This window comes from Delphinus delphis, chromosome 10, assembly GCF_949987515.2.
Source record: "Delphinus delphis chromosome 10, mDelDel1.2, whole genome shotgun sequence".
Taxonomy (NCBI): Eukaryota; Metazoa; Chordata; class Mammalia; order Artiodactyla; family Delphinidae; genus Delphinus; species Delphinus delphis.
In genome coordinates this window covers 51826245-51843120 of record NC_082692.2, presented here as the reverse complement: position 1 = coordinate 51843120, position 16876 = coordinate 51826245, and the positions used below count along the sequence as shown (strand labels likewise).

General features: G+C 43.5%; 1 protein-coding gene across 2 annotated transcripts in view; it reads right to left on the bottom strand.

Annotated features, from left to right (window-relative positions):
* The window catches only part of CMTM8 (CKLF like MARVEL transmembrane domain containing 8), a 92181-nt gene that overhangs the window by 46184 nt on the left and 29121 nt on the right, over window positions 1-16876 (bottom strand). Inside the window, exon 1 of one of the 2 annotated variants that reach the window (XM_069541137.1) lies at window positions 5397-15050. The exons of the other annotated variant lie outside the window; for it this stretch is intronic. Within the exon in view, the coding sequence (XP_069397238.1) occupies window positions 5397-5474 (78 nt within the window). The 5' untranslated portion in view covers window positions 5475-15050. Of the gene's footprint in view, window positions 1-5396; window positions 15051-16876 lie in introns of those variants that run through there. 2 annotated transcript variants of the gene reach the window in all.

Sequence of the window (16876 nt, the reverse complement as noted above, 5' to 3'; positions counted from 1 at the left end):
TAGAGAGAGAAAATTAATCATTTTTTTTTTGGTCGCACCCCTGCACACGGGATATGGGATCTTAGTTCCCCAACCAGGGATCGAACCCGTGCCCCCTGCAGTGGAAGCGCAGAGTCTTAACCCCTGGACCACCAGGGAAGTCCCTACTTTAAATCGTTTAATAGGGCCGCTTGGATATTAAGACCAACTCCTTCTTCAAAGATGACAAATTTCTGCACCAAATGCCCTGGTTCCTTTGTTCAAACTTAGCGAGTCAATATCTTCCTGTCTGGGATCTCAAAAGACCCTGAAGCTACAGGCAAAACTTGGTGTGTGTGTGCACACATTTATGAGGAAAGGAAGCTTAGATTTCCCTGGTTCTCCACAGACCCCTGACCTCCGCAAAAGGTTAAGGGCCAACGCCTTCTGAGATCTGCTATAATCCCTTCTCTGGGCTTGAAATACCCAAGGAGCTTCAAGCACCCCACAAGAGTACTTTTTAATTCAAAAGAGCCTCTGATTCCTTATTTTCTGTTTCCATCTCTCTCCCCAAGGTTCTGGCTTGTCAGGATGCCAAACTGCCTTTTTGAAGCTTTGTTTCATCTTTTCCTCCCTTGGCCCAGGAAATCTTTGCTCTCAGACTTAAAAACTGACTTTGAACACAGAAGTGGCCCTAAGGTATAGGGAACAGAAAGATCCTGTTAAAGGCACTTGGCACCATAAACTGAACAGCAAACAAAGGCAACACAATTCCACTTTGTACTTTTCCACCATTATTTGTTCCAAGGAGAGAATTAACTTGAAAGTGGTTATCTTTATCTTTTATAGGTTATTTTATTATAAGTGATTATTTTATGCTGTATATAAGAAGTCTAAACTAGAAGTCTAGATTCTAAATAGACTATGCTATTCTCTTTTTAATTGATTTTTAAATTGAAGTATAGTTAGTTTACAATGTTGTGTTAGTTTCAAGTGTTCAGAGCAAAGTGATTCATTTTATATATGTGTGTGTGTGTATATATATATATACACACACACACATATATATATTCTTTTTCAGATTCTTTTCCATTATACGTTATTATAAGATATTGAGTATAGTTTCCTGTGCTATACAGTAGGTCCTTGTCGTTTACAGAGTATGTTATTCTTATGTAGGAAAAAAATTAGAAATTAGTGACTACTCTTAATTCCACCAAAGGAATGAGTCTATTTTTGTGACAAAATTTTCAGCACCAGAAGGAATATTAATGACTAGAGAGTCCCAGGTTTCCATTTTACATATGATATGCAAAAACAAAAGTACCCTGATTTATCCAATGTCACACAGCTAGCTGGCTACAAACTCAAAACTCAGAACCTCTAAAGCCAGTCCAATGTTCTCTGGAATACCACCTGGCTTCTCCACATTAATGCCTCCTGAAAAAAATATTTTTCCTCCTTCTTTGTTTTAGACTATCAATAATAAGAACCTCTGGCTGGAGCCAAAAAGCATTCTTGGAAAACTGTGTGAGCTGTCAGGAATCTCCAGTACAATGTCACCACTGTGCCTGGAGAAGCAATGCTACAGCTCCCCTGAGCCCAAGTGGGCACAAGAGATTCCCCCCCAGCTGTGTCTCCCCTCTGCCCCTCTTCACCCACCTCCGCCCTACCTTGACCATTTCCTGCACTCAGCTGGCAGGTTGGAAGATAAGGCATAAATCTTTTACTCTTATATTGAATGATTTATTGAATTGCCTTGTTCTTAGTTTTAAACAGAAATGAACAGAAATTTCTACATTGTTATTTAAAAGGTACCATGCTGCTTTTTATCCATGTGGCTGTCAAAGTATACTTTTTGAAAAGTTAAACACTTGCCTCTCATGTAAATATAGAGGAGACATGCCAAAGATTTAACTCATTGATGAAGGAATCAGTAGGATGACAAAGCTGGCTCAAAGGAGGGCACAAAAACGAAGTGGAGGAAAAAAATCTATGGAAAAAACGAACTCTGGAATAGACTAGAAATTCTGATACAAAACTAGTTAGGAAATTCCCTGGCTGTCCAGTGGTTAGGACTCCGTACTTTCACTATTGACGTCCCAGTTTCGATCCCTGGTCAGGGAACTAACATCCCACAAGTTGCGTGGCGTGGCCAAACAAAACAAAACAAAACAAAAAACCCAAAAACTGATTAATGTCCTACAGGGCATAAAGCTTTAGCCTTGATGGGCCTTTCCTACCTGGGAGAAATCATTCACATCTTAATTGGACAAAAATCATTTGCAACTTATTAACATCAGCCTGTTTTTATAGGGCTTGTGAGTGAAAAATGATTTTTATATTTTCAAATGATTGAAAAAAATCAAAAGAAAAATATTTTATGACACATGAAAATTACATGAAATTCAAATATCAACACTCATAAATAAAGGTTTATTGGAACACAGTTGAATGCATTGTTTATGGCTGTGTTCACAATACAACGAGTTCAATAGTTACCACAGAGATCAAACAGCCTGTAAAGCCTAAACTATTTACTATGTGGCACTTTACAGAAAAAAATTGCTGACTTCTGCCCTAGAACATCAGATGATCTTCAGGAGGCTTGTTAGACAACATTCTAGTAGGATACAGAAAGGGCACTCGGTCATCTCTTTTCGCCGTATTTTTAAGTTCTGGATAAATTTTTCTTAAATCTTTCCACCAGTTTTTGATGTTTCTCCCCTTGAGTAAATGACTCCTGTAGAAGAAAAACCTATGTCTAGTGTAGGAACAGCCAAGCTAGATAGAATCCTGGCATTCTTATGGTTAAACCGAAGTACTCCAACGTGTTTACAAAATACAGGGTAACCTAAGCCAACGTTTTCATTGATTTAAACCAATGCTCCCTTTTGAACACATCTCCAAAAGGAGGAGTAGAAGGAAGAGACACTCACATTTGAAAATGGTGCCGCAACATCCTCTGACCTCGGGCTGTTTGTCTAGGACTTCGGACTGTTCTCCGTGGAAATACACCAGACTCTTTGAAAAATGAACCCAACCACGATGGGTTTAAACTAGCCATGTGATGAGGGGCTGGCTGATAGGGGACAGCAAATGAAATATAAAATCAGGACTGTTTTCATTTTATAAGCAAAGCTGGATGTAAAGAAAAATTCCCGCTCAGGTTTCTCTGGAAAGAGGCTAAGAATTCTGAAAAAAATTTTTAAGGAAAGATTTCAAAAAGCAATGAGTCACATGCCAATTGCATGTCTCATATTTTAGATCTTCCAATACTCAAAGTTTTTAGTTAGGAGATTATCGAGAGTGTGTGGGATTCTATGAACAAGGAACACTGCCAATGACCATGAAATGTGCTGGGGAACACAGACCAGGCCTCCTTGCCTTCGCCCTGGGGTTCCTTGGCATCTCTGACTTCTCCCTGGCTATTCTCATCCAGGGCTCCCTCATAAGCAAACACTCCAAGTCCTTAAATTAGTACCGAAACTATCCCCCAAATTCTTCCCACATACAGATCTTCTTTTCCTATCTTAAACTGCCAAGGCCCCCTGAGTTTAAGAACTTTATTTTCTTTAACTACCACAAGCTGGTAATGAAATATTCCTCCAGATAAGGCCGGTGAACAATAGAAGAAGTGATCTTTAACCACCATTTTGTGCAAGATGCTGTAACGACACTACTGGGACTTCAGGCAGACAAAGCAACCTGGAGCACCCACTCCAGCAGTGACAGGGCTGAGACCAGCTGTGGGGTTGTCTGGGTGAGGCAACCATTTATTCCACAAGGGGAGTTTGAGTCACAAATGTTGCTTCATAGAAGAGAAGAGCCTGGTTAAAAGTTCAAGCTCAGACTGTGTCCATTCAAGGCAAGGAAATGGTGTGATCCCTCTTCCAAAGTAGAGGGCAATTTCCCTAAAACCATCTTTCTACACTAACACGTAATACGGGGATTGATTCTTTGTCCAGGGGCTAGGACACCCATCTCCCAGAAAAACAACCATCTTTTGAGAGCAACCACATAGGGAATGAGCTGAAAAGGTAACCTCCTGAGGCTTATTAAAATGATAAAAACATGGACATTAGGTGGGCTGCTCTGCTGCCCTGTACCGGCGGGGCCAAGGATCAACAACACACAAAGGCACCCACGCAAACGTGAGCACACACACACCCCTCCTGTGCCTCTGGGGTCGAATGAGGCACTGCTCTTCCCAAGAAAAACCTGGGTAAGCAAGGCGGAGGCTGCAACCCACGGAATCTCAAATCCAGCAGGAACATCTGAAGCAACACAGCACATTATGCAACCCTACGGGCGCCATTCCCATGGAATAACGTCGACAGAGCCCTCAGAGTGAAGCAACACTGCAGCCCCAGCAGGTCATTTAATAAATGCTCTAGAAGAACAAGTGATCTCCCCAGGGTCATTGGGCCAGTAATGGGGCCAGAAGCAGAACACGAGGCTTGTCTCAAGGGAGTGGCAAAGGGAAACCAGATTCCTACAAAGGAAAACAGGTTCCAACTGGGCCAGGTTGAATAAAGCCACACAAGAACAAGCGTCCACAGTCTGTCCTATGCTTCAACTACCTCAGAGGAGATGGCGTTTGGAAGCCTCAAAGGACAGTGAAAATTCTGAAAGCGAGGAGGAATAGCATTCTTGGGGGAGGAACGGCAAGAGCAAAGACCCAGAAATGGACAAGTGCAGGACACGTGCCACTCGGGAGAGCAGATGAGGCTGCATTTCACTGAGCGCCTTGTTCAACATGAGTAAGGTTATTAAAATAGATGTTGGGACTTCCCTGGCGGTCCAGCGGTTAACACTCCGAGCTTCCACTGCAGGGGGCACGTGTACCATCCCTGGTCGGGGAACTAAGATCCCACGTGCTGTGCGGCGCAGCCAAAAAAATAGAAAATTAAAAAAAAATTTTTTTAAACAGATGTAATGCCGGCTGATGAGGAAACACGTGGCGTTGCTCACCTACAGAGCCAGCAAGAATCCGAAGTTTCTACAACACCGATGGTGTGGCAGTGGGGAAAGAGCTGACAGGACTGCCAAAGGGCACGGCCCTCGTGGAGGGGAAAGCTGGCAAGAGCCACCAAAATGAGAGGAGTTTACCCCTGATCCAGGAGCCCCACTTCTGGGGACCTATCCCACAGATACACCTGCACAAGGGGACCATGGCCATGAACAAGCGGCTGACCAGCAGCAGCCTACAAGCCAGGGCCCAACGACAGGGGACTCGCTGACTCCACCACGGCGCCACCACCAAGGATGCGAGCAGCTGCCCAGGTGTGCGGACCCGGGGGGTGGCTGGGATGTCTGTACACAGAAAAGTAAAAATAGGCAGACAGACAGAAAGACAGGCAGACAGATATCACAGGAAGAGGAGCTGTGCATAGAGCTTGTTAAGGTAAAAAGGGGTAGGAAATAAAGATACTTGCTCGTATTTGCCTGAAGAAGCAGTTCTCAACTTTGAAACAGTTTTGCCCCCGGAGGCATTTGATGACGTCTGGAGACATTCCTGATTGTCATGAGGCAGGTGGGTGCTTCTGGCATCTAGTGCATATGCACAGGACAGCCCCCTGCCCCCCAACAAGGAACTACCCAGCCCCAGACGTCAACAGTGCTGAGGCTGAGGAACCCCAGCCTAAAGAAATGACAGAAGGATAAATAAGAAGCCTAAGGCTGTCCTGTGTAAGAGGCGGGGTTAATGACGGGGTGTGGGGCAATATTTCTGTGCACAGCTTTTCGTAATTTTGCCTTTTGAACCATGTAGACATATTACCTAGTATATGCCTGTTTGGAAACTAAGTGCAATTAAGAAAACAGAAACACAAAGTCATGATGTGTGTGAAACAAGAGAGGCTCCACACTGGGACTCGGGGCCCAGCTCTGCCACACCCCAGTCTCCTCATCTGTGAAACGAGGCACCTCTGTAAGAGGAGCTCCACGTCCCTTGGGAATCTCCTCCAATTCCAAGCTGCCCTGCACCACAAGGAGGTCACGACCCAAGGTGATGTGGGTTGAATGACGGGGCAGACATTTCTCCCACACACAAACTCAAACTCAGGAATGCTCAGATCTTTTTTTCTGAATATTTTCTCCAATAATCGCCTTGAAAAACACGAAACATTCTCTGTTTCCAGAGCACGTTGTTAAAAATCAAGCCACGAGGTAAGCCTGGACAGAAGAAAATGAGAGCTACAGATCATGGGAGGGATTTAAGGAGATATAATCTCACCTAATTCATAGCCTATATGTTCAATTACCAAGTCATACAGGCTGGGAAAATAAATCCCACTAGCCATCCACAGAGTGGCGGCAAAGGCCACCTCCTCCTCTAAAAAATAAATTCACACGGGAGGAACTAGGTGTAAGGGGGCAGGATGTAGGGCCCAGGACTTGTGCCCAGGTCACTGGCTTAACTCATCACAAACCAGGTGGGTGCCAGGTACCTCAGACCTTTAGGTGGGAAAAGGAAAATTCAAGAAATAAGGTTTCCAGATTTCTTCCTTTCCTGGATCCAACTGTGACCATCCCAGTGAGGCCACCACTCATCCCTGCATGACAGCTTGGTAGAAGGGGATGCGGGCTGAACTGGTGTCCTCCCTGTTTCACTTCCAGCTACGTGGCTTTCGATAAGTCACTTAACTTTTCTCCATTTCTTCATGTGATTAAGTGAAACGCCTAAAGACTTGTCAACAGTTGACCTACAACAAATACGCTTCTCCACCCAAACTCATCCTTGCCTCTCATGTCCCATGAGATTGCCAGCAGAGAAAGAAAATAAGATCTACATCATATTCCAGCCCTACTCAGCCTGTTTTAGTATTTCTCATTCTTCAATAGTCCATGGGCCTCTTTAAAGTGAACATAATTCTTACAACAACCCTCAGTGACGGCTAAGCCATGTAATGTCACTATAAATGAGAACTAATCGTACATCCTTTCTTTCTTCTTTTTGGCCACACCTCGCGGCTTGTAGGATTTTAGTTCCCTGACCAGGGATTGAACCTGGGCCCCAGCAGTGACAGCATGGAGTCCTAACCACTGGACCGCCAGGGAATTCCCAAACACACATCTTTTACTTGTAGGTTCCTCCACACTGATAAACCAAACCAAACTTGCAATTAAATAGAATACAAAACCATAAATCCAATAAACTTCTAATCAACAACACTAGTTATTTTTCAGTAGCAACATTTTATGAAACCAGACACTCTTTGTAACTGAGATACGGTACTGAAAGTGTGTCAGTTGTTTTGTGTTTACTAGCCATGTCATATCCTGTGTGGACATACAATTCTCCAGTCACTTTACTCCAGCTGCTGCAAGCCCCTTCATGAACTGTGGCATTACTTGGCCTCACTTGGTCTAATCAGACCCTTATATAATCAGTCTGTTTGTTCTTTTGTCATTAGCCCATGATGGATGACTACAGCTCAGCATCAAGGTGATGCAAACACAAACACAAGTGTCTGCCCTGAAGATGCCTGGCAACCCTTGGGCAAACTCAGAATGTCCAGAATTTGCTTGTAACACTACAGTTACTCAAACATTTTTTTAATTTCTGAAAACACAAACACTGACTCCAGCCTAAGAAACACTGCCATATTAGATCACATCTAAACTCCATAATCTAGCACCAAAGTACTCGAAATTTAGCCCCAGACTATCCTGCTTCACATAGGAACACATTTTAAAAGCAGCTTAAGTTACACATACCTTACACTTACCCACACAAAGGTTTTGTGATTTGGACTGTAATTATTTTGAATGAATTTATTTGGGAAAGAGTTGACATCTGTACAATACTGATGCTTCCCCATTCACGAACACAGTATAGCTTTCCATTTTTTTAGATCTTCATCTTTCATAGCTCTGTTCTATAAAGGTCATACATAGTAAGTTTTAAAAATTATATTTGCAAACTGTTTATTGCTTGTGTACAGAAATGGAATTGACTTGGCCATCTCTATACAGTTGGAGGATACATGAAATAATGAGGATTTTTTTTTTTGCGGTACAGGGGCCTCTCACTGTTGTGGCCTGTCCCGTTGCGGAGCACAGGCTCCGGACGTGCAGGCTCAGCGGCCATGGCTCACGGGCCCAGCCGCTCCACGGCATGTGGGATCCTCCCGGACCAGGGCACGAACCCGTGTCCCCCGCATCGGCAGGCGGACTCCCAACCACTGCACCACCAGGGAAGCCCAATGAGGATTTCTATACAAAGACTAATTTTCTTAAGTATTTATTCAGATTCTATCAATCTAATCAACCTTTAAAAGCCTCCCAAGATGCATTATATATTCTACTAAACATATCACACTAAATCCAATGTTCTAATTTAAGTGTATTCTGATTTGGTAGAATAACTGTAGTTCCTATCATACACAATGACAAAATATAAAACTTTACTAGCACCCAATAAATCTAACACTGAAATTTATTTGAACACTAAGAAAATAATTCACCTAGTAATAGTTTAATAGTATTAGCAGCTGAAGTATTTCATGATTTTAAGAGTAAAAGTAATGATCACATTGGTCCTCAACCTGGTTAGGAACAAAATATCTGGGAAGTTTAAGTAAAACTTTGAAAAAAAAAATTCATGACTATGTGTCATGCTAATTCTGATAAAGATAAAATATTGAAGAAAAACTTCAAATCGAGAGAACTGAGCAGGTGTGTGTGTGTGTGTGTGTGTGTGTGTGTCTAAGAAAATCGTGGCAATCTTACTGTATTCCTTTCTAGCTGGGAACTTCCTTATCTCATCTGGGTTCAAATATCACAGAAGGTACCCAATAAAAATGGTAGTTATGCGCAAGGGATTAATTTCTAAAATATGCAAACAGCTCATACAACTCAAGGACAAAAAAAACAAACAACCCAATCCAAAAATGGGCAGAAGACCTAAACAGACATTTCCTCAAAGAAGAAAAACAGATGGCCAACAGGCACATGAAAAGATGCTCAACATTGCTAATTACTGGAGAAATGCAAATCAAAACTACAATGAGGTACCGCCTCACCCTGGTCAGAATGGCCATCATTAAAAAGTCTACAAATAACAAGTGCTGGAGAGGGTATGGAGAAAAGGGAACCCTCTTATGTTGTTGGTGGGAATGTAAATTGGTGGAGCCACCATGGAAAACAGTACGGAGGTTCCTCAGAAAACTAAAAATAGGATTACCATATAATCCAGCAATCCCACTCCTGGGCGAATACCCTGAGAAAAACATAACTCAAAAGGACACATGCACCCCAATGTTCACTGCAGCACTATTTACAATAGCCAGGTCATGGAAGCAACCCAAATGTCCATCAACAGAGGAGTGGATAAAGAAGATGTGGTACCTATATACAATGGAATAGTACTCAGCCATAAAAAATAATGAAATAATGCCATTTGTAGCAACGCGGATAGAACTAGAGATTATGACACTAAATGAAGAAAGTCAGGCAAAGACAAATATCATGATATCACTTTCTAAAAATCTATTCAAATGAACTAATTTACAAAACAGAAACAGACTTAGAAAACTTATGGTTACTAAAGGGGAAAGGTGGGGGGAGAAGGATAAATTAGGAGGTTGAGATTAACACATACACACTAATATATATAAAATAGTAAACAAGAAGGTTGGGACTTCCCTGGTGGTGCAGTGGTTAAGAACCCGCCTGCAAATGCAGGGGACACGGGTTCGAGCCCTGGTCCGGGAAGGCCCCACATGGCGTGGAGCAACTAAGCCCATGTGCCACAACTACTGAGCCTGCGCTCTAGAGCCCGCAAGCCACAACTACTGAGCCCACATGCCACAACTACTGAAGCCCGCATGCCTAGAGCCCATGCTCCACAACAAGAGAAGTCACCGCAATGAGAAGCCCGCACATCGCATCGAAGAGAAGCCCCTGCTTGCCGCAACTAAAGAAAGCCTGTGCACAGCAAAAAAGACCCAATGCAGCCATAAATAAATAAATAAATAATAAAATCAAATAACAGGCAAAGATAAATATTTTAAAAATGCACTAATAGAAAAAAAACCCAACTCGAAATTGTTTGAAAAAAAAGAATGTAGGTATATACGTATAACTGAAATCACTTTGCTGGACAATAGAAATTAACACAGCATTCTAAATCAATTCTACTTCAATAAAAAAATATTAAAACTGAAAAAAAATACAGTGGTTACGTGCTGGGGATCTTACATATTGTTGTGTGTCAGTTCTCAAAGCAACATGTTGACGTTATTTATTGGGTGAGGGTAACTACTTAAGCAGAAAAGGGGATTCAGTGGATGTTAGCCAGCTCAAAATAAAAGATGGGAAGCACCACAAATCTGACTCCACTGCACATCACAACTCCAATTCTAACGTGGAGGCAACTGGGTTTCAGAGGGACTGAGGGACCTGCCGCCCTCCCGGAGCTGAGAGGCTCTTCAGGCAGGCTGAGCTCAAATCTGACCTTCCAGGAGACAAGTTCACCTGGAGAACAGTCCACAGCGAGGTGCCTGGGGCTGACGGGATTTTTGTGAAATCTGCACACGGGAAATGGGGCTTCCTGGACAATGCAGGCTGAGGCCCCAGGAGCGGCCTTCCTCCCATCCCAGAGAGGGACGGTTACACTTAACCCCTTGTGTGGGGGAACACTGACTCTGCCCCAAAGGCTCGAGTTTCCAGAGTTTCTGTGTGTGCCTGTAGCCAGTGACATGGAGAATGAGCTTGGGAAAAAGGCAGGGCCCACAGGCCCATGAGCTAAGGGTGATTTCTGTATTTTTAAATGGTTGGGGGAAAATAAGAAGACAAATACTTCATAAAGTGAAAACTACATGAAATTCAAGTTTCAGGGCTTCCCTGGTGGCACACTGGTTAAGAATCCGCCTGCCAATGCAGGGGATATAGGTTCGAGCCCTGGTCCGGGAAGATCCCACATGCCGCGGAGCAACTAAGCCCATGCACCACAACTACTGAGCCTGAGCTCTAGAGCCCACGAGCCACAACTACTGAGTCCACGTGCCACAACTACTGAGTCCACGTGCCACAACTACTGAAGCCCGTGCGCCTAGAGCCTGTGCTCCACAGCAAGAGAAGCCACCGCAATGAGAAGCCCATGCACCACAATGAAGAGTAGCCCCTGCTCGCCAAAACTAGAGAAAGCCTGTGCACAGTAACAAAGACTAACACAGCCAAAAATAAAAATAAATAAAATTAAAAAAAAAAAAGAAATTCAAGTTTCAATGTCTGCAAATAAAATTGCACTGGAGCACACGCAGGCTCACTCAGCTACAGGCTGCCCATGGCTGCCTCACTGCAGTGCAGAGCTGCATGGCCTGCAAAGCCCCAAACATTTTCTCTGGCTCTTTATGGAAAGTGCGCCAAGCCCTGAGTTGAGTGTTTGCTCTCAGGCAGGCCCTGAGTTCCACCCACATCACAGACATTTAATTCTCCCAATGCCCGAAGGAGGTGGCATTGTTCTCCTTGTCAGAAAACCAGAACAGCCTCAACTTCAAAGTCACCTGTGCTACCTTCATTCAAACATTTGAGTACAAAAAACAGGTGCCAGGCACTGTGCTAAGTAGGGGGGAATTTAGCAGTGAACAAAACGGATGCAGCTTCTGCTTTCAAGGACTTTATATTCGCAAGGGGTGAAAGGCAAAGAGCAGTATGTAGTTATCAGTCGGGATAAGGGATACGGAAAAGTCACCGATCAGCACAGGGTAGTGTGAGGCGGAAGCCAGTTCTGTTGCCAGTCCCTGCTATAAAAACCAAAAAAAAAAAACCCCAAAAACACAAACCTTTTATTTTAAATTATAGACTCATAAACAGTACAGAAAGGTCTTGGGTACCCATCACCCAGCTTCTCCCAATAGTGCCATCTTACATTAACTGTAGTACTTTATTAAAACCAGGACACTGATACATTGAGACAGGCACAATACATTTAACTAGTCTACAGAAATTATGTGGATTTCATCCATTTCTGCAAATACTTTTTTGGGGTATACGCTTATGTATAATTCTGTGCAAAGTCCCTGCTTTTTACTACTATATTACCTAACTTCCAACCGAACCGCCTCCAGCATGTACCCGCTGCTGCCCCGGAAGCAGTAACATTTAGGGGCTGCTCTCCATGTGCCCTGAGGGTCCTAAGCTTCCTTCTTGGGTCAGGTCAGATGTGCCTAGACTGCATCGCTGGAGACTCTGAAACGCTCCCTCATTCAAATGCCCTGTGATGCCAGACCTGCAACTTCCCTCTACGAGGAAAGGCCGCATGGACCCTGCGTCAGAAGTTTCTCCCAAGCTTCTCTGAGGACAAGATCCAGGACACCACTCAACATTCCTGATATAACTGCCCACATGAGAGAACTCTCAAAAAGAGCCAGGAAGGGGGGCAGGGATAAATTAGGAGTTTGGGATTAACATATACACACTAGTATATATAAAGTAGATAACCAACAAGAACTTATTGTACAGCACAGGGAGCTATATTCAATGCTTTGTAATAATTCATAAGGGGAAAGAATCTGAAAAAAAGAATATATATATGTATAACTGAATCACTGTGCTGTATACCTGAAACTAACACGACACTGTAAATCAAGTATACTTCAATTAAAAAAAGAAAAGAAGGGCTTCCCTGGTGGCACAGTGGTTGAGAGTCCGCCTGCTGATGCAGGGGACGCGGGTTCGTGCCCCGGTTCGGGAAGATCCTACATGCCGCGGAGTGGCTGGGCCCGTGAGCCACGGCCGCTGAGCCTGCTTGTCCGGAGTCTGTGCTCCGCAACGGGAGAGGACAAAATATAGCAACAAAGACCCAATGCAGCCAAAAATAAATAAATTAATTAATTTTATAAAAAGAGAGAAACAAAACAAAATGAGCCAGGAAGAAAACCAAGCAACCAAACAAACTATCCCTCAAACAATTGACTGGCTGCTTCTGTTCCAGTAAGGAGAACTGTAGTACCATTCATTTACTCAATAAAATATTTATCGAGTTCCTCCTGCTTTCCAGGTACCAGAGTTCCAAGATGAACAGGCACAGTTCACGACCTCTCTGAGCTGTGATCTTGGCCAGAGGTGGAGGCACACACGAATCATCTAGAATGTCTACTCTAAGTCCTAAATACACTTTTTTCGATGATGCTATAGAATCAGTTACTTAGATTTTTCAATTAAAAACACAACATGATGACTAAAAGGAATAAAAAATTATGAGTGACAAAGCAGAGTGCGGCAGTCGTGGGGGGCAGCGCACCTCCCCAGCTCCTGGTGGGTGGGCAGCAGAGAGCACGGGGCGCAGGTGACACCCCCACCTATAGTGGGTCCCTCCTACCCGCCACCACCACAGTGCTCACTCACCTGCTTCCTCCTGCTCTCCCGGGCTAGAGTTTTTCCCATTTTCTTTTGTTAAATTTAAGTGTATATTTGCGTGGGGGTTTATATATACTCCTAAAGCTACTTCAAATCCTCTTTAGAAACAAGTGGGCTACAAATAAAATACCCAGTGGATAATTATAAACGGAGTTTCAGAGAAGACACCAAAGGCATTCTGAATATCCAGAGCATCATTTTCTGGCCAGAAACTAACAGTGCACTGGAGTCTCTGCATGGATTGCCTCATTTCTTTGTTATTCCTCCTCAAAGGCTCTCTGTGCCCCAGTTCTCAAATGGGGGTATGTGCACGTGTGTGAAATGTACTGAAGATGGTTTTGGTGTCAAGATCAATCCTGGGAGCCAGAGGCAGTAAACATCTTATCACGGGGGAAGAGTCCCAAGCAATGGTCAACATTAGCCACATAGGATGAGCTCAAGAGATTGTGGTTCAGTCCAGAAAGAAGAAATTCAAGTGGGCTTTTCCCTGTTAGAGTCAATTAGAGCCAAGTTCTGCTCCATGACATGTAGCTGTCACGGATAAAATGACACAGATTGTCCCACATGGGAAAAGAGCAAAGAACAATACAGTAAGGAGGGTAATGGCAGTTCCTAGGTCATCACGAGCTTTCCCACGACCTGGGCTAAGGCCCATTTCTCAACCTTTTTTCATGATTGTCCCTCATTCCCAAGGAACCTTTGTAAACGTTTTTTCCCTAACACATTTTTCTTTTAACAAACATTTATTTAGTGCCTATGATGTGTAACGAGATATTTCAAGCCCTGGGGGTATAGCAGTGAGCAATATAAACAGTCCCTACTCTCACATCGCGCTCATTCTAGTGGGAGTATCAGCCCCACAAAAGTACGTACGTCAGATCGTCAGATGGTGATACATGTTATGGAGAAAAATAAGGCAGGTACAAGGAAGCCGAGTAGCTGGAGAGGCTGACCCGGGAGCGGAGTGGGACGTGGGGTCTTGTAGACTGAACAGATTTTGGCTCTTACTCCAAATGAAATGGACGGGGCATAACATGACACATCTTAGCAGGATCTCCGTGGCTGCTTTGCTGAAAACAGACTGGGGCTGGGGTGGCAGAAGCAAGGAGATCAGTTAAGAGGCAACTGTAAAAATAAGACAAGAAAGGATGCTGGTTTGGCTGAGGGTGGTAATACTGGAGGTGGGGAGAACTGGTAACATTCTGGGTAGATTTTAACTTTCTTTTCTAGTATAACCAAATCACCATCATCACAGCTAAAAAAATTAACAGTGATTATTTAATACCAATACTCAGTCAATATTCAAATATCCCTGATTATCTCATAATTGTTTTTACCATTGGCTTGTTTAATCAGTATCCAAATAAGGTCCCTATAATGTAACTCACGAACATTTACCTCTTAAGTCTTTCTTAATCTATAAGGTTTCTCTCCCATTACTCACTTTATTTTTTCTTTAAAATTTGTATTTTGAAGAAATTGGGTAATTTGTCCTATAAACACAGTCTGGATTTTGCTAACTGCATTCTTTTTTTTTTTCAGATGTTGGGGGTAGGAGTTTATTAATTAATTAATTTTTATTTTTGCCGTGTTGCGTCTTCGTTTCTGTGCGAGGGCTTTCTCTAGTTGTGGCAAACGGGGGCCACTCTTCATCGCGGTGCGCGGGCCTCTCACTATCGTGGGCTCTCTTGTTGCGGAGCATAGGATCCAGACACGCAGGCTCAGTAGTTGTGGCTCACGGGCCTAGTTGCTCCACGGCATGTGGGATCCTCCCAGACCAGGGCTCGAACTCATGTCTCCTGCATTAGCAGGCAGATTCTCAACCACTGTGCCACCAGGGAAGCCCCCCTTTTTTTTTTTAAATTAATTAATTTATTTGTATATTTTTGGCTGCGTTGGGTCTTCGTTGCTGCGCACAAGCTTTCTCTAGTTGTGGCGAGCGGGGGCTACTCTTCGTTGCACTGCGCAAGCTTCTCATTGCGGTGGCTTCTCTTGTTGCGGAGCACGGACTCTAGGCACGCGGGCTTCAGTAGTTGTGGCTCGCGGGCTCTAGAGCACAGGCTCAGTAGTTGTGGCGGACGGGCTTAGTTGCTCCACGGCACGTGGGATCTTCCCAGACCAAGGATTGAACCCGTGTCCCCTGCACTGGCAGGCAGATTCTTAACCACTGCGCCACCAGGGAAGCCCCCACTAACTGCATTCTTGTGAGTTCTTTTAACATGTTTCTCTGACCCCCATATTTCCCGAAAATTGGTACTTAGCACTGAGTTGCCAATGAAACATACAAGAAGAGACCTATACAAATCTGGGAAGATTCAGGGGAGAGGTCCAAGCTGGAGACAGAAATTGGGAATCATAGGGACTTCCCTGGCGGTACAGTGGTTAAGAATCTGCGCTTCACTGCAGGGGGCACGGGGTTTGATCCCTGGTCAGGGAACTAAGATCCTGCATGCCGCGTGGTGCGGCCAAAAAAGAAAAAAAGGAAGTGGGAGTCACAGACATTGAGAGAGAGCGTTTAAAGCATGATTCTGGAGATCAATAAGCACAGACAGACAAGAAAAATGTTGTAAGGCCTGAATCCCCGCACTCCCATGTTTAGAGTTGGGGAGATGAGGAGCACATCCAAGGAGATAAAAGAGAATGAATTTAGGACAATGACCCCAAATCCAAGAAAAGAAGGTATTTAAAGAAAAAAGGAGTAGTCAACTGTGTCAATGTATTACACAGCTTCAGTAAGATGAGGACTGAAAGTTTACTGTTGGGTTTGGCAAAGTGGATGCCAGTGGTGACCACAGCTGGCTGGGTGGGGTAGTGACAGGCTGACTGGAGTGGGTTCAAGAGTGAATGGGATGAGAAAAGTACAGGCCAAGATCCCTGATGAACACAGATGCAAAAAATCCTCAATAAAATATTAGCAAACCAAATTCAAGAATACACAAAAGGGATCATACACCATGATCTAGTAGGATTCATTTCAGGGATGCAAGGATGGTTTAACATCTGCAAATCAATCAACATGATATACCACATTATGATGAAGGATAAAAATCATGTCAGTAGATGCAGAAGAAGCATTTGACAAAATTCAACATCCATTTATGATAACTCTCAATAAAGCTCTTTGACATCAGTCTTAGCAATATCTTTTTGGATATGTCTCCTCAGGCAAGGACAACAAAAGCAAAAATACAAAAAAAAAAAGGGGGGGGGGTCTAAACTGAACTAAAAAGCTTTTGCACAGCACAGGAAACCACCAACAAAATGGAAAGGCAATCTACTGAATGGGAGAAGGTATTTACAAATGATGTATCCAGTAAGGGGTTGATACCCAAAATATACAAAGAACTCATACAACTGAACATCAAAAAAACAAACAAACAATTTTAAAAATGAGCTAAGACCTGAATAGACATTTTTGCAAAGAGGACATATGGAATACCAATAGGCACATGAAAAGATGCTCAACATCACTAACCATCAGGGAAATGCAAATCAAAACCACAATGAGATATCACCTCACACCTGTCAGAATGGCCATCATCAAAAGGAC